The sequence below is a fragment of the Bubalus kerabau genome, chromosome 14 (genome assembly GCF_029407905.1).
Source record: "Bubalus kerabau isolate K-KA32 ecotype Philippines breed swamp buffalo chromosome 14, PCC_UOA_SB_1v2, whole genome shotgun sequence".
Classification (NCBI taxonomy): Eukaryota; Metazoa; Chordata; class Mammalia; order Artiodactyla; family Bovidae; genus Bubalus; species Bubalus kerabau.
In genome coordinates, this window is record NC_073637.1 from 78,581,574 (window position 1) to 78,603,539 (window position 21,966).

Here is a 21,966-nt window from a genome sequence, read left to right on the forward strand (position 1 = left end):
AAAGAGGTGAAACCGAATAGGCAATTCTGAAATAACACAGGTAAATTGAGAGGTGTTACATATTTATACCAATAATGCCACAGAGCTGGGGGAAAAGTACAAATCCAGCCACCATCAGACCAAGCAACGTACGTTTGCATACAAGACCTACTGCTTTCTGTCACAAAGATGAACTGAATGACCGAAAGCCATAACGTAACAGAGAATCAAACTTGCAATGCCTTTTTTTTTTTTTTTTTTTAAATCACTATACATAAACATTGGGGCTTCCCAGGTGGTGCTGGTGGCCAACGCAGGAGATGTGGGTTCAATCCCTGGGTCAGGAAGATCCCTTGGAGAAAGGCATGGCAACCCACTCCAGTATTCTTGCCTGGAGAATCCCATGGACAGAGGAGCCTGGTAGGCTACAGTCCATGGGGGTCACAAAGAGTCAGACATGACTGAAGTGACTTAGCATGCACTCATACATAAAAATCAGTGTGGCTTTTACATTTTCTTGACTCATAACTCCTTATGTCCAAAAACTATATTAAAAACATATTTTTCAGTTAATATGAATTTTTTGTTAAAAACATTTTTTTTTAAAATTCACATTTTAAAAATAATCATTTTAGCACATTTGTTAGGAATAAGAAAATTTCTAAGGAAATAAGATGATGAACATAAAGATTTACAGTTGTATTTGAGTGAACTATTAGAAACTGCCTAAACATCAAGTAAGAAATCAGTTAAATCATCCAGTTTTTAATACTCTTTGGATCACACAATATTTTGAGAATTTCACAAAAGCAATTTCTTAGAATTAGAAGTAACAAGTATATACACCCAAATTTTTGTATACCATGATAGAAAGTTTACAATACTTAAACTTTTAAGAATTCTTATGCTAGAAAAATTTTATGTAACAGAAACATAACGTTCATATTATATTCTTAAATGAAAAAAGAGGATAAACCAATAGATAACAAAAGAAGAAAAAAAATGTGTCTATAGTTATCTCTGGATAGTAAAAATTACAGGTAATTTTTATATTCCTCTGTGGTTTTCTATAGACTCCATATTTTCAAAACATGAACTACATAATGAAAAAAGAAAATTAAAGTCAGAATCTATTTTGTACAAACAAAATTGTTATTAACTAAGAAACAAAGAGTAGGCTCAGATAATGATCATTGTTTTCAAGTCTTTGAATATAAAATAAAGCACTGATGATCACTGATAAAAGGGTATATTCACAGATGACTGGGGTTATTTTGTATAAATTTCTTGGATAGAGAAATGCCAGTGAACATATTTCGTATTTCATATAATGTTATAAATTTTTAAAAAGTCACAGGCAATAAATGAATCTCTCCTTTTATAAATATAAAACTTTTTTTTTGGCTTTTAGACTTCAGGATATTTTAAGAATGTCTAAAATAAAGTTAAAAAAAAACACAAAGATTAGAAAAAAAAAACTTACATTTTCTATTGTGTATTAACAGAGCTTGTTTCAAATCTACTGTTGCTCTTCCTAACAAAGCGTCTGCTTTTATAGTATGATGACTCCAAACTCGAAATTCCAATGTAGTCTGTGGGGTCACACTTCTGTAAGGGTAAAATTGTAACAAAAATACAGGAGAATACATTTACTTCAATAACTTTGAAAAAGTCACGAATTCAGTTTATTTAAGGAAAAATACTACATGAAACAGTAAACTAGCTGAATTATAAATAAAAACATTTATTTTCAAGTACATTAGGAATTCAATACCTAAACAATTTCTGTAATTGACAAACCAAAACACCAACAATACATCAAAAGTCTTATTAAGACTTCCCAATAACATTACTTCTACTTGAACAAATATCTAAAGATTTAAGCTGACTGCATTAGTTATAATACTTTTACTATACACAAACTTGTAACACTGTATTTCAGAAATGCCAAATGGTTTTCTGCTCTATTTATTTTTACAAGACAATGAGAGAAAATATGATTATATGGGAAAAGTCTGTAAAGCGAAACCAAGGATTATATGCTTCATTTCTAAAGAAAATAAAATTATCCAAAACTTCTTTCACATTTAAAATTGTCTAGTCACACTAAAATATAGAATTCCTTACTCTGAAGTTATCTTACCAAAACAACAACAGCAAATCACCAAAAAAAACCCACCACCAGAAAAACATTCCCCAAACGACACTCTCTTTTGAAAATTTTGCGTTCTTTACACCAGATACTTACACAGTTAGCTGTTCGTCCCATTTTGGATTAGAAGAACTACTGGATTTTGCTGTTTTCTTACTTTCTCCATCTGCAGCTACTTCTGTATATATTGCTGTTCCAAACCAGTTCTTTTTTCTTTTTAGTTTGGCACTAGAAACTAACAAGAAACACGATAACCACTAGTGAATATATTTAGCTACAAAGTGTGGGTGTGCTAAATCGCTTCAGTTGTGTCTGACTCTTATGGACTTCCAAGGTGATGCTAGTGGTAAAGCATCTGCCTGCCAATGCAGGAGACTTGAGTTCGTTCCCTGGGTCAGGAAGATCCCCTACAGAAGGGCATGGCAACCCACTTCAGTATTCCTGCCTGGAGAATTCCACAGACAGAGCAACCTGGCGGGCTACAGTCCATGGGGTCACAAAGAGTCAGACAGGATTGAAGCGACTTAGCACACAAAATAGTATAAATCAATACGAATGGAATCATGCTTCTTGAGCAACTCAGACTCTTTGCTGGCAAGATGAAGAAACAATACAAAAGGGCTATTGTTAATGCCTGAGAACCATTTGGCTTTAAGTAGTTTTACTGAAATATATTCACATAGTATATAATTCACCCATTTAAACTGCACAATAGTTTTCATTATAGTCACAGGAGTTGTGCAACCATCACCACAAGCAATTTAAAATATATTTATTACCCCAAAAAGAAACCTCATACCATTAAGCAGTCACCCTTCTATTTCATTCCACCTCCTCCACCCCACCAGCCCTAGGCAATGACTCATCTACTCTCTGTCTGTATAGATTTGCCTGTTCTAAACATTTCAAATAGTGGATTTAGATTCATATAACATGGTCTTTTGTGACTGGCTTCTTTCACTTAGCATTCTAACTTCATCCAGGTTGTAGCATACATGAGTATTTTCATTCATTTTATTTACACATAATGTTTCACTGTATAGGCATACCACTTTTTATTTATCAATTCAGCAGCTGATAGACATTTGGGTTGTTTTCACTTTTTGGCTACTGTGCATAACACTGCTACAAACATTCACTTAGGTTTTGTGTAGACGTCTGTTTTCATTTCTCTTACCTAGGAGTGCAATGGCTGGGGCTTCCCAGGTAGCTTTAGTGGTGAAGAACCCGCCTGGCAATGCAGCAGACTAAAAGACACACATTTGATCCCTGAGGGGGTAAGGTCACCTGGAGAAGGGCATGGCAACCCACTCCAGTATTCTTGCTGGAGAATCCCATGGACAGAGGAGCCTGGTGGGCTACAATCCACAGGGCTGCACAGAGTCAGCCATGACTGAAGCGACTCAGCATGCATGCACACACACGGTAATTCTGTTGAATAACGGCTAGACTATTTTCCATGGTGGCTGTACCATTTTACACACCCAGCTGCAGTGTATAAGAGTTCTGATTTCTCCACATCTTTGCTAATTCTAAGCTGCCTCCAGCATTAAGAGAAAGGTAAGTGTCTTCAGATTCAATGTATCTATTAACCTCTCCGTGAGGTAGTATTCATAACTTACCCTCCTGAAATTACACAAACACTGGCAATTTAAAAAAAAAAAAAAATGCTTTTCCTAGGAAGTGGTTTCAAAAAAAGGAGGTTATCTGCCTTTTCAAAGAAAAATTCTGAAATCAAAATGTCACTATAGAAGTTAATCATACCTCTTTACAGAAAGTGAATTTGAAAGTGAATTTATCCGACTTGGAGGAAGACTTGTTTAATTTAGGCTAAACATCTGATTTTTAAATAGCTTTTAAAACTACTAATTCAAATGGGGAATACATAATTTCAGGGCAAAGTACTGACTACCAAGTAGTAATAAGAACTTATTAAGATCATTTCTGTAGTCAATCACCGATGAACACTGTGAGTCTGAGATAAGAAGGGAAAGCCATCTCCATGTCATGTGGGTATCGCATAAACATGCTGATGCAAGCTCACATTCTACTGTGAGGGGACAGTGGTGCAAACAAGTAGTCACAGAAACATGAAGTGAAAAAAGCCATAGCAGAAGTAGACTATTTGAAATACAGTAGTCCTCAGTTCACAACTGAAGAACAGGAAGAGATTCAAAGGAAATACTATACTTATATACCAGCAACATAAAACAGTCAAACAGTGTTTAACGTTACGTCTGAAGTGTTATTAGGGTGATGGCAAAACCCACTTTCATCCTTCTCTGTTCCAAACTGCTCTAAACTCTGTATCACTGACATGATACAGAAGAAATAGATCTCTCCCTAGACATCCCCCAACCAAAGTTCTTCACTCCAAATTAAAGTCATTTCCTCAGTATACGCTGGACTTATACTGGAAGAAGGGAAAGGCAGTATTGGATGGTGTTAACAGCACAAGACATCTTTTCAACAAATGGTGCACATACAACTGGACATCCACATGCAAATAAATAAATGTAAACACAGATCTTATATACTTTATAGAAATTAACTCAAAATGTATCACAGACTTAAAGGCAAAACACAAAACTTAAAACTCGTAGAAGATAACACAGGAAAAACTTTAAGTGACTTTAGGTATGGTGATAGATGTCTTTTTAGATAATGACAAATGCGGGAGACGTGGGTTCGATCCCTGGGTTGGGAAGATCTCCTGGAGAAGGAAATGGCAACCCACTCCAGTATCCTTGCCTGGGAAATCCCATGGACAGAGAAACCTAGTAGGCTATAGGCCATGGGGTCGCAAAGAGTCAGACACGACTGAACGACTTTACTTTCACTTTCCAAAGGTATGGTCCTTGAAAGATATAACTTACAAGTAGCACTTAATTAAAATTCAAAACTGCGCTGTGAATGACAAAGTCAAGACAATGAAAAGGCAAGCCACAGACAGGGAGAAAATACCTGCAAAAGACATATCTGATGAAGAACTATTGTCTAAAACATACAACAAACTCTTCAGTCAACAATAAGAAAACAAACAACCCAATGGACCAAGGACCTTAACAGACACCTCACCAAAGATACATGGATAGCAAGTAAGCTCAACAACACACGTCATCAGGGAAACATAAATTAAAAGAACAGTAAGATATCACTACACACCTACTGTTGTTTAATCACTAAGTCGTGTCCCACTCTTTTGCCACCCCACGAACTGCAGCCCATCAGGCTCCTTCTATCCATGGGATTTCTCAGGCAAGATATATTGGAGCAGGTTGCCATTTCCTTCTCCAGGAGATCTTCCCAACCCAGGGATCGAACCCATGTCTCCTGCATTGACAGGTGGGTTCTTTACCACTGAGCCACCAGTGAAGCCCACACACATATTAGACTGGCCAAAATTTGGGACACTAACCACAACAAATGCTGGGGGAATGTGGAGCAACAGAAACTCTCATTCATGGCTGGCGGAGATGCAAAATGGTTCAACCACTTTGGAAGATAGTTTTACGGTTTCTTACAATCTAAACATAGGCTTACCATGTGATCCAATAATTGCACTCTTCAGTATTTACTCAAAGGAGCTGAAAACTTATGTCCACACAAAGCCTCCAAGTGGATATTTATCACAGGTTTGTTTATACAACTGTCAAAACGTCTAAGTAACCAAGATGTAGTAGATGCATGGATAAACAACTTGTGTGTGTGTGTTCAGTTGCTCAGTTCAGTTTAGCCACTCAGTCTTGTCCGACTCTTTGCGACCCCAAGGACTGCAGCATGCCAGGCATCCCTGTCCATCACCAACTCCCAGAGCTTACTCAAACTCATGTCCACTGAGTTGGTGATGTCATCCAACCATCTCTCCTCTGTCATCCCCTTCTCCTCCCTCCTTCAATCTTTCCCAGCATCAGAGTCTTTTCTAATGAGTCAGTTCTTCACATCAGGTGGTCAAAGGATTGGAGCTTCAGCATTAGTCCTTCCAATGAATATTCAGGAGTGATTTCCTTTAGGATTGACTGGTTTCATCTTGTAGTCCAAGGGACTGTCAAGAGTCTTCTCCAACACTACAGTTCAAAAGCATCAATTCTTCGGTGCTCAGCTTTCTTTATGGTCCACCTCTCACATCCATACATGACTACTGGAAAAATCACAGCTTTGACTAGATGGACTTTTGTCAGCAAAGTAATGTCTCTGCTTTTTAACACGCTGTCTAGGTTTGTCATAGTTTCTCTTCCAAGGAGCAAGTGTCTTTTAATTTCACGTCTGCAGTCACCATCTCCAGTGATTCTGGAGCCCAAGAAAATAGTCTCTCACTGTTTCCATTGTTTCCCTGTCTATTTGAGATGAAGTGATGGAACCAGATGCCATGATTTTAGTTTTTTGAATGCTGAGCTTTAAGGCAGCTTTTTCACTCTCCTCTTTCACTTTCATCAAGAGGCTCTTTAGTTCTTCTTCATTTTCTGCCAGAAGGGCAGTGTCATCTGCACATCTGAGGTTATTAATATTTCTCCTGGCAATCTTGATTCCAGCTTGCACTTCATCTAGCCCAGCATTTCACATGATGTACTCTGCAAATAAGTTAAATAAGCATGGTGACAATATACAGCCTTGATGTACTCCTTTCCCGATGTGGAACCAGTCTGTTGTTCCATGTCTTGTTCTAACTTGTTGCTTCTTGACCAGTACAGATTTCTCAGGAGGTAGACATGGTGGTCTGGTATTCCCATCTCTTTAAGAATTTTCCACAGTTTGTTGTGATCCACACAGTCAAAGGCTTTAGCTGTATTAACTGATACTCAAAATGATAAATACTGTGGAGGCACTATCTTGGCTACTTACACTCCTTTGGTCCATATCTATTTTCCAATTGGTTCTCCAGGCTTCGAGTGATTCTATTTATTAGCTACCTGATGGCTTTTCTCTAAGGTCCCTTTTGGCTCAAATCAGCTAGACCAGGTCTTTGTTACTCCAGTTAAGTACTCATACAGTAGATAAAGACCAAGAAGAAAGTTACACCTCAGATATGGTAGCCACAGGTGCTGCACAAGTAACAGTGAGTAACCAAGGATACAGCTCTAAGCTTATGCAGAGGAAAAACATAAGTATCAGGAATTACACTTATGTGGAATACACATCAGAATCATCAGGGAATTGCTTGAAAATATGTAAGTTCACAGTTCACACAAAACTAAATACAAATATCCCTGAAATATGCCTAAACCTCACTCATAATGAAAGAAATGATATATAAAATGACACTTCAGATACTGCCTCTTACCTAAGTGTCATCATGCCTGATAGCGTATCTTGATGAGGCTATAGGAAAACAGGCACTCTCATAGACACCTGGTGGGAACACAGAAATAGTACAGATCCTATGGAAAGGAACTTCACAACAGTTGACCTCTGAACAACAGTGGTTTGAGTCGTGGGGATACACTTATACACAGATTTTTTAAGATAAGGACATACTATGTACTATACCATCAGGAGTTGGCTGTATTCATGGATATGGAACCATGGATATTGAGGGCTGATTGTAAAGTTATGCACAGATTTTTCAAATGCGCAGGACTCGGCACCATAATCTCTGTGGTTCAGGGGTCAACTGTGATTGATAGTACCACACGTGCTTACTATTTGATCAAGCAATCTTATTTTAGAATTCTATCCTAATGACACATGTAGCCCTTTATTGTAGCACTATTTGCAATAGCAAAAAATGGAACCCAATGTCCATCAGTAGGGCACTAGCTGAATTAACTTTGGTACATCCAGTCAACAGAGTGCTGCGCAGCGATAAAAAGGTGTATGGAATACTCTGCTATGGACATTACCCTAGGATATTACTGTTAAATGAAGAAAAGCAAGGTGCAGGAACTAGGTGCTAAGAACTAGGAAGAATGAGAGGAGAGATATGCATGCATATAATGTGTATACCTGCTTATATTTTCAAAAAGAAGCAACAGATGGATAAAACAACACTAATAAAAAGGTTTCCAAAGGGGAAGAGAAAGAAGGGGAAGGAATGGACAGAGTGCCCAGACTTCTCCAAATATCATCCTGACTTAACGATTTTGACTCTAGAACTGTATAAATGCCTTATATGGTGATAAAATAAAATTAAATAAAAAATAAATAACTGAAAGCAATGAATCTGACTAACCCAGTTGGTGGCATAACCAAATGTAAAATAACCAAATTTAAAAATAACTCTGACTATACATATGAAGGAGGGACGCTCACAGAGAAATCTTAAAACTGCAATGAGAGGGCCTGTTACTTTCAGTAACCTTAACACTGCTAAGACTTCTTGTGTGTGTGTGTGTGTTAGGATAAAACAGATATACCTGTGCTGATATTATTTAGAACTAAAATTCTGAAGTTAAGAGAAAACAGAAATATAAAGTAAAATGAAGTAAAAATAACTTTTTTTTTAGTGGAAAATAGTTATTTACAGACGACAGCTATTCTTTAGAATTAGCAATATCAGCATGAACTCGGGATTTGTTTTTTGCTAAGACAATAAACGTCTTCTAGCTCTGTTCACTGAAAACTCCTATTAACAGCTGACCTGATAGTTATGAGTACCATGGGAATTACAGTCTGTCTCCTTCTTATCCAAAACTCAACCTGCCCTTCCTAAGGCAAATATTATTTCTAATGTTCTAAGCACAGAGCCACATACAAACACCCCTCCTTTCTCATATCCATATGGCTATATGCACTATTTCATACTTAGCTCTTTCATTTAAAAATATTACCTTAGAACTTGGCTGTTACTGGTACACATATTCATTTCATGTCATTGTTTATCTAGAATTCTGCCAATCTTTTGGTATTAAAGATTCTTTTTCTGTTACTCCTACTAATTTATCTTGCAGATATTTATACATAAACTATCCACATACATTATATGTGGACATTATTTATATGCATATATAAACAATATAAATACCTGCAAGATAAATTTATACAAGTAAAATTGCTGGTTTAAGGACCACTCTTTGAATCATTACTCCAGTTAGCTAGAATAAATGATCTGAACCAAGGCTCTTCCATGCTTTTACATTTGCTGTTCCTTCTTCCTCCCATACCTTTGGCTGCCAATCTGCAATGTACTCTAATCCTTCCTATAAGAGTCAAAGTGTTACCCTCTGTGAATCCTTCTCTTACCCTACTTTCACAGACCTGTAGGCCATCTCCAGTTCCAAGCAGAACTATGACACTTTCCTTTAAGTGCTCACTGCATCCAGTTAATAGTCACTTTGCATGGTAACTGTCCATGCAAAACAAACCTGCTTGACATTATATAGTAAGTCCCTGGAGTACTAGGGTCTTGTGTTTTCATATATGGATTTCCACTTAACAAATATTTGCCCATGATTGAATGAATGGCTTAAATGCATGGAAAAGGGCTTTTAGCATCTTTCTCCATTCTAATAATCATTTAAAGACCAGCTCAGTTCAATGGGGCTTATTCTAATACCCAAATTCTCCCACTACCAAAAAGGATAGAGCTCCTCTGTATCCAGTACAGGTTCAGTAAATACTCATGGAATAAATATTTTTACAGAGTTTCTATCTTTGAGGCCTACTGCAACAAATACACCATGGAATGAATCTAAAAGAAAAGATACTTATGAAATAAGTCTACTAAATTAGGTATTAAAAAGAAAGTTTCATCAGAGAACTATTAGTTTAAATTACTGTGAAAACAACTTACCAGTTACCTGTAACTGCAACCTTCCACTGTGGTTATTACTAGTATCAGACCTTGGTGAAGCAGTGGCCATGTCCCAAAATTCAGCTTAAATCTACAAAAAAGTTAATTTATTCATATATTAGACCAGAGATTATAATTTTCAATACAATTAACACCTTGTCCCCAGTAAATCTTGCATGTTTCTTTTTATAGATAACTTTTTCAAGTTCTATTTCACTGCCCTATCCTATTTTTAATTTTTAAATAAAACACAAAGCTGAGCTACTTCAGCTTTCTCCTGCATGGCAACTATTTTAAGGCTAAATTCTATTCACCTTTAACCTATTAAGATAAAGATGAACATTAAGGGCAAGATTGAAAAAAGTAATATAAATATGTTTCTTACCCTCATGGACTTTATTATTATGATTTTTAAGCATAATTTAATAAACATAAAAATAATAAAAATTATTAAACATAAATTTTAAAAAATTAGTTTTAGTAATAAAAGGCATATTGGTCAAGCAAGGAGACCATGAAAATGGCACTGCATATCTGAAAAAGAACCATTTCAAATTTGCTTAAACTCTTCATTTTAGAACAGTTTCAGATTTACAGAAAAGTTATAAAGAAAATAGCATTCTCATATATCCTATACCCAGTATCCTCTACTATTGATTTCTTACATTAGGATGCTATATTTGTCATAAGTAATGAACCAATATCAATATATTATTACTAATTAGAGCCTATAGTTTATTCAGATTACATAGCACTTAAGACAGAATCACCAAACTTGAATATAAAGTTTAAATATTCATTTAGAAGTAATGCTGAGATAAACAGCTTGAAAAATCAAAGAGAAACTAAAAGACATGAAAAGATAAAATGTGACCTGACATATATTTCTACTCATAATCTCAGAAAATGAAGAAAGAGGAGGTCATACTAGCAGAGAAAATGACTCAGTTTTCTAGACCCGTGAAATACACTTGTTCACAATTCTAAGAAACACTGAATAAAACAGTTGGGGTAAACATGAAGACACTCATGTTTGGACACCCAGGGACACACAGCAGTCACGCCGCACAGCACCAAAACACAGGGCATGCTAAAAGCAGCCAGACAAGAGTGACGACACTCAGAAGAGAGAGTCGAGTGACAGCAGAATTCTCAACAAGCAGCGATGGAAACACAGAAGGCGGAACAAGCACCTATCTGCGAAAACTGAGAAAATTTATTCAAGCACCAAAACTCTCTTTGGAACACAGAAGGTATCAAGACTTTGCCAGAGAAACCAAAAAAAGTTTACCAACAGCAGGCCTTTACTTCAACAAAATCTGAAGGACACGTTTTCCAAAAAAGAATAAAATTACACAGGAGGATGCTCTGAGATGCAGGAAGGGAAAGATGAGTAAAGAAACTGGTCAGCACACAAGTAAATCTAGATAAACACTGCCAATAAAATAACAACACTGACATCTTATTACGGTATGTAAATAAAACCAGAATAAACCATTAAAATACAGAAGCACAGAGTAGAGGGGCTGGGCAGGGAGCGAGAGGACAGGGGCTGACGAGGTCAACTCTCTGCATCGTTCGGCAGAGGGCCTATGCTCTGGCTTAACTCTGGACTACATAGCATTCCCAGCAGGATTTCAAGGGTAACCACAGAAGAACAGAAATAGAAGTGTAATTTCCAAACCAGCAGAGTAGAAGAGAATACAATTAAAAAAAAAAATTCAATTCCCAAAAAACAGCTAGAAAAGGAAAGAAAAAAAAAAAAGCATAAACAACCAGCATTATCAGAAAGCACAAAGAAAGAGAGTGCAAATATAGAAATAATCACAGTAACAGTAAATTCAAGAGTAAGACGAGAGATGCTCACAAAATAAAGATGCTGACAGCATGGAAGCAAAAATATGGAAAAGGACGTATTAGGCAAATACAAACAAAAGGAAAGCTGGGCTTAGTTATAATAGCAGAAAAAGAGCATTATTAGGGAAAACAAAGAAAATGATACAAGATTCAATCTAAGTAAGCAGATAGAGAACTCCAAATTTGCATGCTTTAAAAAAAAAAAAATAGCCTAGCTTTGGTTCCTTCTCCCAGCCCAACAAAGTGATCTCAGCCAAAAAGGATGGGTAGTCCCTAACAGACTTCTGGGTTGAGACATGGTATAGCATGGTAGAAGCAGCATCTACGACCCCGAAACAGACGATCTGGCAGCTGTTTCAACCACTTGGCACAGTTACAATGACAGCGCGCCCCAGCACCTGAGACTGACTGTTCCTTCCTGCCCACCGCTCCACAGGCTGCTGGGAACAGGGCCACTTCCCCATCTGCCACCCTACACTGTCTTTCTAGGGAGCCCAACTTGTGAGAGGCAGGAGTCTCCACTCAGGAATTCTTTAGAGAGTTATCAGCACCGAGCATTTACCATGAGAATCCAGTAATGCAGGGAGGTTGAAAGGTTTTCATTATGCTCAGTTTGAGAACCTGGAGTCCCTGTTCAGCATCCAGAGCCTCAGTAAAGAATCTCTAGACAACAGAATTCCAGGGAACACTGCTAATCAAGGACAGGACAGGGACAAGGATGGTGGTTCTTTTCACTGAAAAAGAAATCAGAATTTTCACAAAACAAATACAGACCGGAGAAGCTGTCCTGCACAGACGGCCTGGATTTGCCTATTCACCTAGAAGAGGTGAAGAGAGCTTTGAAGGCAAACATCATGATCGCTATGAAGGCCACGACTGCTGTCATGACTAAGGCAGCAGAGGCCGTGACAGAGGCCATGACTTCAGGATAAACAGTGGAAAAAGGCAAGCTGTAGCGGGTACAAGAGGGACAATGACTGTGAAGCTCTACAGATAGGACGTTCAGTCGTGGAGCACCAAAGACAACTGCTCTCAAGATATTATAGGTATGACGACAAGAGGACCCTTCCAGAGACCCAAACTGCATTTAAAGCCTCAGAGTACTCCTAACAGATGTCTCCTCTGCTTGTATCTCCTTATCTAGCTTTCAGGAAGCTTCTATCTTTGGAGCAGCAAAGCTCAGCCTGATGCCCCAGTTGTGAGAGAAGAAGCAGAAGAGCAGCTACAGAAGGAACAGGAGAAATGGCAGCATCAGCTTGCTGTTCAGTCACTCAGTCATGTCCGACTCTTTGCAACCCCATGGTCTGCAGCACGCCAGGCTTCTCTGTCCTTCACCCTCTCCCGGAGCTTGCTCAAACTCATGTCCATCAAGTCAGTGATGCCATCCAACCATCTCATCCTCTGTCGTCCCCTTCTCCTCCTGCCCTCAGTCTTTCCCAGCATCATCAGGGTCTTTTCCAATGAGTCGGCTCTTTGCATCAGGTGGCTAAATTACTGGAGCTTTAGCTTCGGCATCAGTCCTTCCAATAAACACTCAGGACTGATTTTCTTTAGGATGGACTGGTTTGATCTCCAACTACAGTGACAGCCTCGGAGGGACACCAAAACCGGCAAAGTAAAGAATTTCAAGAACAGTGATGGTCGAGAACAGGAAGTGAGTCACCTTGGACTGGGATCTTGCCGCATCCACCAGAAGTCAGATCAGGGTGTGTGAAAGAGAGTGAGACCTCTCTAGAAAAAAGATGAAATACTCAGTAAAACCAAAAGACTGTCACTCTCCAACTTCTACCCCTCCCAGACCTGATGAGCTACCAGAGGAAATGCTGGCCCCTCCATCGAGAGAATGCTTAGGTGAAGCGAAGTGCTAATCCTCTGTTGATCTCAGTTCAAACACAGAGCAGCAGTCCCCTAGAAATGATGTGGAGATGCCACTCCAGTTCAACCATCTCAGCAAGGATCAACCTGGAAAGATGAAAATAAGGCAGATGTGGTGAGTGCCCCAAAAGGTCGAAAGTGGGAACACCAGCATGGACCAAGAGATGAAGTAATAAGGACAAATGGAAGAAGTCTGAGAGGAGACAGAACAAAAAGGATCAAGAGCTCTAGCCTGCATCTGAGAACCCAAAGGAACCTGAAAAATGCATGGACCAAGAGATGAACACCAGCATGGACCAAGAGATGAAGTAATAAGGACAAATGGAAGAAGTCCGAGAGAAGACAGAACAAAAAGGATCAAGAGCTCTAACCTGCATCTGAGAACCCAAAGGAACCTGAAGAACGCAGCTTCTAAGTTCAGTACCGTGAGTACACTGCTTTCCCAGTTGACAGTGAAAATTAAAAAGAGAATTCTACACCCTGTGCTTTCTCCTAGCCTCTCTCTACCCTGAAACATTTCTAAGCAAATCAAATCTCTATCCAGACAAGGCAAAAAAAAAAATAATAATAATAATTCACAATCTCCCAGGAGGAGAAAAGCCTGTAAAGATTGTTAGAACTACAGGAAGAAATTGACCAACTGACCACTGATTTGGGTGATTTCAACACACACTAATTTTCTATAGATCAAGTGAATCAAAAAATGATGAACAAGAATTTAATGAACAGAACCTAATAAGTGTTAGAAAACAAACATTCTTCTCAAGGATGCTGCTGCTGCTGCTGCTAAGTCGCTTCAGTCGTGTCTGACTCTGTGCGACCCCACAGACGGCAACCCACCAGCCTCCGCCATCCCTGGGATTCTCCAGGCAAGAACACTGGAGGGGGCTGCCAGTTCCTTCTCCAATGCATGAAAGTGAAAAGTGAAAGTGAAGTCGCTCAGTCGTGCCCGATTCTTAGCGACCCCATGGACTGCAGCCTACCAGGCTCCTCCATCCATGGGATTTTCCAGGCAAGAGGACTGGAGTCAGGTGCCATTGCTTTCTCGGCTTCTCAAGGATACATGGGACATATAGAAAAACAATACATATGTTGGGAGGTAATGAAAATGTCACTAAATTTCAAAGAATATGTATAATTTTGTTCCTGGGCGCTGATCAAAATGCAGTTAAGTTAAAAATCAATAATAAAAGATTAATTTTTAAAATACAAATAGAAAATAATAACACTTCTAAATATTGCATGAGTTGTCAGAAATGGTAATGGAAATTTTTCTAAAAATACTAAAAACTGGACTCCCCGGGAAGAGGGGTTGTGAGTCCACCTGCCAATGCAGAGGACACAGGTGAGGTCCCCAGTCTGGAAAGATTGCACACATCAGGAGCAACTGAGCCCAAGGGCATAAGTTCTGAGCCTGTGCTGTAGAAACCTCGAGCCAGAAGTACTGAAGCCTCCTGCCCTAGGGCACGTACTCTGTAACAAGTTAAGCCAGCGCAACGAGAAGCCCCCACGTCTCAACAAGAGCAAAACCCCTGCTCACTGCAACTAGACAAAGCTCTCGAGTAGCAATGAAGACCCAGCTCAACCAAACATAAATAACTGAATACACTTTCAAAAAATAAAAATGTTTTGTTGTTTAGCTGCGAAGTTGTGTCCGACTCTTTGTGACCCCATGGACTGCAGCATATAAGGCTTCCAAAAAAACACTAAAAAATGAATGTAACTGAATTACAAACATTTTTGGAATACAGTAAATGTTACAGTTTGAGGCAAATCTATAGCCTTAATGACTTGTCCTAGGAAAAGAAGAAAGGCTGAAAATAAATGAGTTAACAGGACAATCTGTTAAATTAGAAAGATAGTAATCAGTAAACCCTAAGAAAGCAAAAGTTAATAAAAAAAACAGAAACTAATGAAGTTAAAAAAAAGTAACAGAGAATATCAACAAAGTCACAGTTCTTAGAAAATACTAAAACAAATAAATGTCTGGCAAGACTTGGTGAAGGGTAAATACAATGGCAGCCTCATGGATCGCAGCCTGGCTGTGGTGAAGGAGCTCGTGTGACTCAACGAATCTATGAACCACACAGTGCAGTATTCCTGCCACAAGAACGCATGAACAATATGAAAAGGCATAAAGATGTGACAAGTGGAAGATGAGCCCAACACGTTGGAAGGTGTCCAATATGCTACAGGGAAGAGCAGGGGGCAAACCATTCACCATCACAGCCATCCAGTCTCTGCCCCAACCTCTAATGCCCAAGAAGCTGAAGTTGACCGGTTCTATGAAGACCTACCTATAAGACCTTCTAGAACTAACACCAAAAAAGATGTCCTTTTCAGCATAGGGGATTGGAATGCAAAAGTAGGATGTCAAGAGATACCTCAAGTAATGGGCAAGTTTGGCCTTGTAGTACAAAATGAAGCAGGGCAAAGGCTAATAGAGTTTTGCCAACAGAACGCACTGATCACAGCCAACACCCTCTTTCAACAACACAAAAGACAACTCTACACATGGACACCACCAAATGGTCAATACTGAAATCAGATTGATTTTGTACTTTGCAGCTGAAGATGGAAAAATTCTATACAGTCAGCAAAAACAAGACCTGGAGCTAACAGTGGCTCACATCATGAACTCTTTATTACAAAATTCAGACTTAAATTGAAGAAAGTAGGGAATGCCACTAGGCCATTCAGGTATGCCCTGAATAAAATCCTTTATGAGTATATAGAAGAGGTGATAAATAGATTCAAGGGATTAGATCAGGTAGACAGAGTGCCTGAAGAACTATGGACAGAGGTTTGTGACACTGCACAGGAGGCAGTTACCACCCATCCCAAAGAAAAAGAAATGCAAGAGGGCAAAGTGGTTGTCTGAAGAGGCTTTGCAAATAGCTGAGTAAAGAAAAGTGAAAAGCAAAGGAGAAACAGAAAGATATACCCAACTGAATACAAAGTTCCAGAGAATAACAAGGGAAGATAAGACCTTCTTCAATGAACAATGCAAAGAAGTAGAGGCAAACAATAGAATGGGAAAGCCTAGAGATCTCTTCAAGAAAACTGGAGATATCAAGGGAACATTTCATGCAAAGACGGGTTCAATAAAAGACAGAAACGGTAAGGACCTAAGAGAAGCAGAAGAGATTAAGAGGAGGTGGCAAGAGTACACACAAGAATTATACAAAAAAGATCATGACCTGAATAAGCATGATAGTGTGGTCACTTACAGAGAGCGAGCATCCTGAAGTGTAAAGTCAAGTGGCCCTTAGGAAGCATCACTACAAACAAAGCTAGTGGAGGTGATAGAATTCTAGCTGAGCTATTTCAAATCCTAAAAGAATATGCTGTGAAAGTGCTGCACTCAATATGCCAGCAAATTTGGAAAACTCACCAGTGGCCACAGGACTGAAAAAGGTCAGTTTTCATTCCAATTGCAAAGAAGGGCAATGCTAAACAATGTTCAAACTATACAATTGCACTCTTTTCACATGCTAGTAAGGTTATGCTCAAAATCCTTCAAACTAGGCTTCAGTAATACATGAATTGAGAACTCCAGAAGTACAAGTTGGGTTTAGAAAGGGCAGAGGAACCAGAGATCAAATTAACAAAATTTGTAGGATAATAGAGAAAGCAAGGGAATTCCAAAAAATATTTGTTTCACTGAATATATGAATCACAACAAACTGTGAAAAATTCTTCAAGAGATGGGAATACTAGACCACCCTACCTGTCTCCTGAGAAACATGTATGCAGGTCAGGAAGCAACATTTAGAACCTTACATGAACAACTGACTGGTTCAAAATTGGGAAAGGAGTACGTCAAGGCTATATACTGTCACTCTGCTTATTTAACTTCTATGCAGAGGACATCATGTGAAATGCTGGGCTGGATGAAGCACAAGCTGGAATCAGGATTGGTGACAGAAATATCAAAACCTCAGATATGAAGATGATACCACTCTAACAGCAGAAAGTGAAGAGGAACTAAAGGCCCGTTGATGAAAGTGAAAGAGGAGACTGAAAACACTGACTTAAAACTGAACATTCAAAAAACTAAGATCATACCATCCTGTCCCATCACTTCATGGCAAATAGAAGGAAAAGGTGGAAGCAATGACAGATTTCATTTTCTTGGGTTCCCAGATCACTGCTGATGGTGACTGCAGCCTTGAAATTAAAAGACGCTTGCTCCTTGGAGGGTCTTCCCTAGTGGCTCAGGAAGTAAAGAATCCGCCTGCAATGCAGGAGACCTGGGTTGGATCCCTGGGTTGAGAAGATCCCCTGGAGAAGGGAATGGCTACCCACTCTGGGATTCTTGTCTGGAGAAAAGGAAAGCTATGACAAACCTAGATAGCATATTAAAAGCAAAGACATCACTTTGCTGACAAAGGTCCACAGAGTCAAGGCTGTGGTTTTTCCAGTAACCATGTACAGATGTGACAGCAGGACCATAAAGAAGACTGAGCACTGAAGAAGTGATGCTTTTGAACTGTGGTGCTGGAAAAGACTCTTGAGAGTCCCTTGGACTGTGAGGAGATCAAGCCAGTCAATCCTAAAGAAAATCAGTCCTGTATATTCACTGGAAGGACTGATGCAAGCTGAAGCTCCAATACTTTGGCCACCTGATGTGAAGAACTGACTCACTGGAAAAGACTCTGATGCTGAGAAAGATTGAGGGCAAGAGGAGAAGTGCGTGTCAGAGCATAAAAGAGTTAGACAGCATCACTAATTCAATGGACATGAGTTTGAGCAAACCCCGGGAGTTAGTGCAGGACAGGGAAGCTTGGCGTGCTGCAGTCCATGGGGTTGCAAAGAGTTGGACACAACTTAGTGACTGAATAAAAACAACAACAAATAAAGTGAAACAACATAAAGAGGCGCACAAGAGAATGCACACATGTGTACGTGTGGCTGAGTCCCACTGCTGTCCACCTGAAACTATCCCAACATTGTTAATTTGGTATCCTTCAACACAAAATAAAAAGTAAAAAATAGTTTCCCAAAATACCTACATATCTAAGGACATACTAATACAACAGATGTAGCAATGCAGAACTGTGAGAAAGGAGGGACAATTAAATGGTCCTGATATTATCTATATTGGAAGAATTAGACTGGATTCCTACCTCACATTATATACAAAATCAATTCAAGATGGACTAGTGATATTAGTATGAAAGACAAAGTTTTAAAAGAAATTATACTATTGTTTTGCGTCCTCCCAAAAAGAAAGATTTCTTAAGCATACTAACCAAAGAAGAAAAGAATGAATATTTTGACTGTGTGGAAACTGAGAACTTCTATTTAGCATAAAACATCATTAAAAACAAACAACTAAAAGACAAGCCACAAACTGGGAAATATTTACAAAATGTAAAACTGAATAAATTTTAGTAATTAAACTATGTAAGAACCTTGACAAAAAAATTGAAAAAAACAAAAAAAAAAAAAAACCAAAAAAAAGTAAGCAAATGTGGGGAAAAGAAAACAAACTGAATAGAAATTTTATAGACATGGAAACTTGTCTGGCCAAGAAGTATTTTTAAGAAATACAGAATCTCAATTATTCATCAGAGAAATACTAGTTAAGACCACAAGAGATGCTATTTTCAAACTCACAAGAATGGTAAAGACTAGGAATTTTGACCTAAATAATGGAAAGAAAAAAAGGTGGGGCAGTGGTGACTCTTTACACACTGCTGCTAGTTGTTTAAACTGGCAAAGCTTAAACTGCTGGTAGGTATTAAATTTGGTAAACTTGTTGGAAAACAACTTGGCATTACTTTATAAAGTTGATCATTTGCATGTCCTTAACAAACAATTCTAGGTACATACTACAAAAATTTTGCACTGATTCTTGTTCCAAATTTAAGCATTCTTCATAATAAAAGCCATCACCAATATGCTCAAATGTTCACTGGCAGAAAAATGGTTAAAAGAATTAGGCTAATACACAATGGAACATTGTACAGTAGTGAGAATGAATGAACTATAGCTGTAGGCAACAACATGAATGGATCTTAGAAAACGGAATAGTAAATGAAAACAGACAAAAAGGAGTTCAAAGTAGTAACATCTTTCTTTCACTGAGTCCCACCTCCAAGACTTAATGTTCTACACTGAGCATCAAGGAAGACTTCCAATTCTTAACGACAAAGAAGAAATGAATTCTTTTGGCAGTTACCATAGCCTCATCTTTTGCTATGTATTTCTTCTGAAAATGCTACAATTACACAACAGAAAAAAAGAAAAGAATCCAGAAACATGGGAACACTGTGGATCCTGTGTCTCAAAAGCTTATGTGATCAGTATGAACAACAGAATGAGGCCCACTGAAGAACTGCTGAGGTGCAAAGGGCAAGCAAAGGACAATCACCATTCTTCAAGGAGGATGCTATGAATCTAACTGAAACATTCTTCACAAATTCAAGAAACCACAGTGTGGAGATACATCTGGCTACACTTCTGCACTCTAAGGAGCTTTCTTTTATATATGGTACAGCAATATCCACATTGTACAAAAATATTTCTCCATGGTTATATTCTTGTTATAAATTTGAATATGCACTGAGCCTTTTCTATCATTCTTTTATGATGCTTGGATATTTTCATTGAAATATAAAGATCTGTTTATAAACTAGACTTTTCTTAAAACATTTGTGCAAGCTTTAAAAAGACTCTAAACATAATATTAAATTCAAAATAAAGAAACATATCTGTGGTAATACTATTTTTTTAAAAATATAATTAAAAAAAATTGAAAATGGCAGTTACTTCAGGGCAGGAATGTAGGTAACAGAGGTACTCACAGGCACCTCTTTAACTGTGTTGGTACTGACCCAGTTCTGAGCAGAGTAACTGGTTCCCAAAGGTTTGCTTTTATTATTAACTTCCGCATATTAATACAATCCAGAACTGGCATGTTCAAATTACAGACTTTTAAAAAGTGTAAAAAATACATGATGACAAGGAAGTAGACATAGAAAAGTGTCGATCATCAATTCATCAGATGAGGTAGGGAGTATGCCTGCAGCCTGATAAGCCAAACAAAGAAAAGCCACAGCGTTCCCACAGATGGTGTGTAATTAGTCTTCCAAGAAAAGGAGGTACTTCTTCCCCTGAACAGTAAATGAGGGATCGAAGGATAAGTGAAGATATGAATTAATCTGGAGGTAGATTAAAAGAAAATTGAGGGACTTTATTAGTGAATTAGACCAAAAGGTCACTGCTGAGGATAAAGACTGAGGAAGAGTTACTTAAAAAGAATTGTAAAGTTTAAAACGCTGTGCAGACTATGAAACTGCCAACTAGGCAAAAGACTGTTCGTGCTAACTGCTTAAAACTTTTTCTGTTAGCTATTACTCCCTTTGTTCTATACAGACCAGTCCTCAGACTCTAGAGTGCATGCCTCTAGTCACCAGTAACTGAAAATTTAAACTGCAAGTGATAAAAATGGTTCAAAAATAGTACTACTTTGCCTTAACAGGCAAGATATACAGCAAACAAAATCATCTACTTCAACAATTAGCTTTCATATTTCGTTTAATAACAAAGTTGCATGGCACTTAAGGGCTTCCCAGGGGGTGCTAGTGGTAAATGCCTGGTGTGTGCCTGGCAATGCAGGAGACCTAAGAGACAAAGTTTTGATCCCTGGGTCAGGAAGATCCCCTGGAGGAGGGGATGGCAACCCACTCCAGTATTCTTGCTGGAGAATCCCATGGACAGAGAAGCCTGGCGGGCTACAGTCCATAAGGTCGCAAAGAGTCAAACACGACTGAAGTGACTTAGCAGGCACACACTTAAAATACACGTAAGTACTGCTGCTGCTACTGCTACTGCTAAGTCACTTCACGGCAGCCCACCAGGCTCCCCGGTCCCTGGGATTCTCCAGGCAAGAACACTGGAGGGGGCTGCCATTTCCTTCTCCAATGCATTAAAGTGAAAAGTCAAAGTGAAGTCGCTCAGTCATGTCTGACTCTTAGCAACACCATGGACTGCAGCCTACCAGGCTCCTCCGCCCATGGGATTTTCCAGGCAAGAGGACTGGAGTGGGGTGCCATTGCCTTCTCTGAAAGTACTGCTACATACCTGATTTTTTAATGTGATAATGAATTTTTTATTGAAGTATAGCTGATGTGCAATATTATGTAAGTTATAGATGTACAGTATAGTTTCATAATTTTTAAAGATTATACTCCATTTATAATCATTTTAAAATAGTGGCTGTATTCCCAAGTGTACAGATATATCCGTGTAGCTTATTTTATACATAATAGTTGATACCTCTTAATCGCCTATCCTTATATTGCCCCTCATCCTTGCCTGTCAACACCAGTAACCACTAATTCATTCTCTGTATCTCTGAATCTTT

The 21,966-nt window shown here is 38.5% G+C and overlaps 1 protein-coding gene across 5 annotated transcripts in view; it reads right to left on the minus strand.

Annotated features, from left to right (window-relative positions):
• Window positions 1–21,966, minus strand: part of WWP1 (WW domain containing E3 ubiquitin protein ligase 1) — a 134,231-nt gene that overhangs the window by 87,350 nt on the left and 24,915 nt on the right. For all 5 annotated transcript variants that reach the window (XR_008702421.1, XM_055546728.1, XM_055546730.1 and 2 more), the window contains exons 3-5: window positions 9,861–9,951; window positions 2,228–2,366; window positions 1,463–1,587 (exon numbers count right to left, since the gene is read on the minus strand). Coding sequence is in view for 4 of the 5 variants with exons in the window: in XM_055546728.1 (XP_055402703.1) it covers window positions 1,463–1,587; window positions 2,228–2,366; window positions 9,861–9,930 (334 nt within the window). In the remaining variant the exon portion in view is untranslated. The remainder of the gene's footprint in view (window positions 1–1,462; window positions 1,588–2,227; window positions 2,367–9,860; window positions 9,952–21,966) is intronic.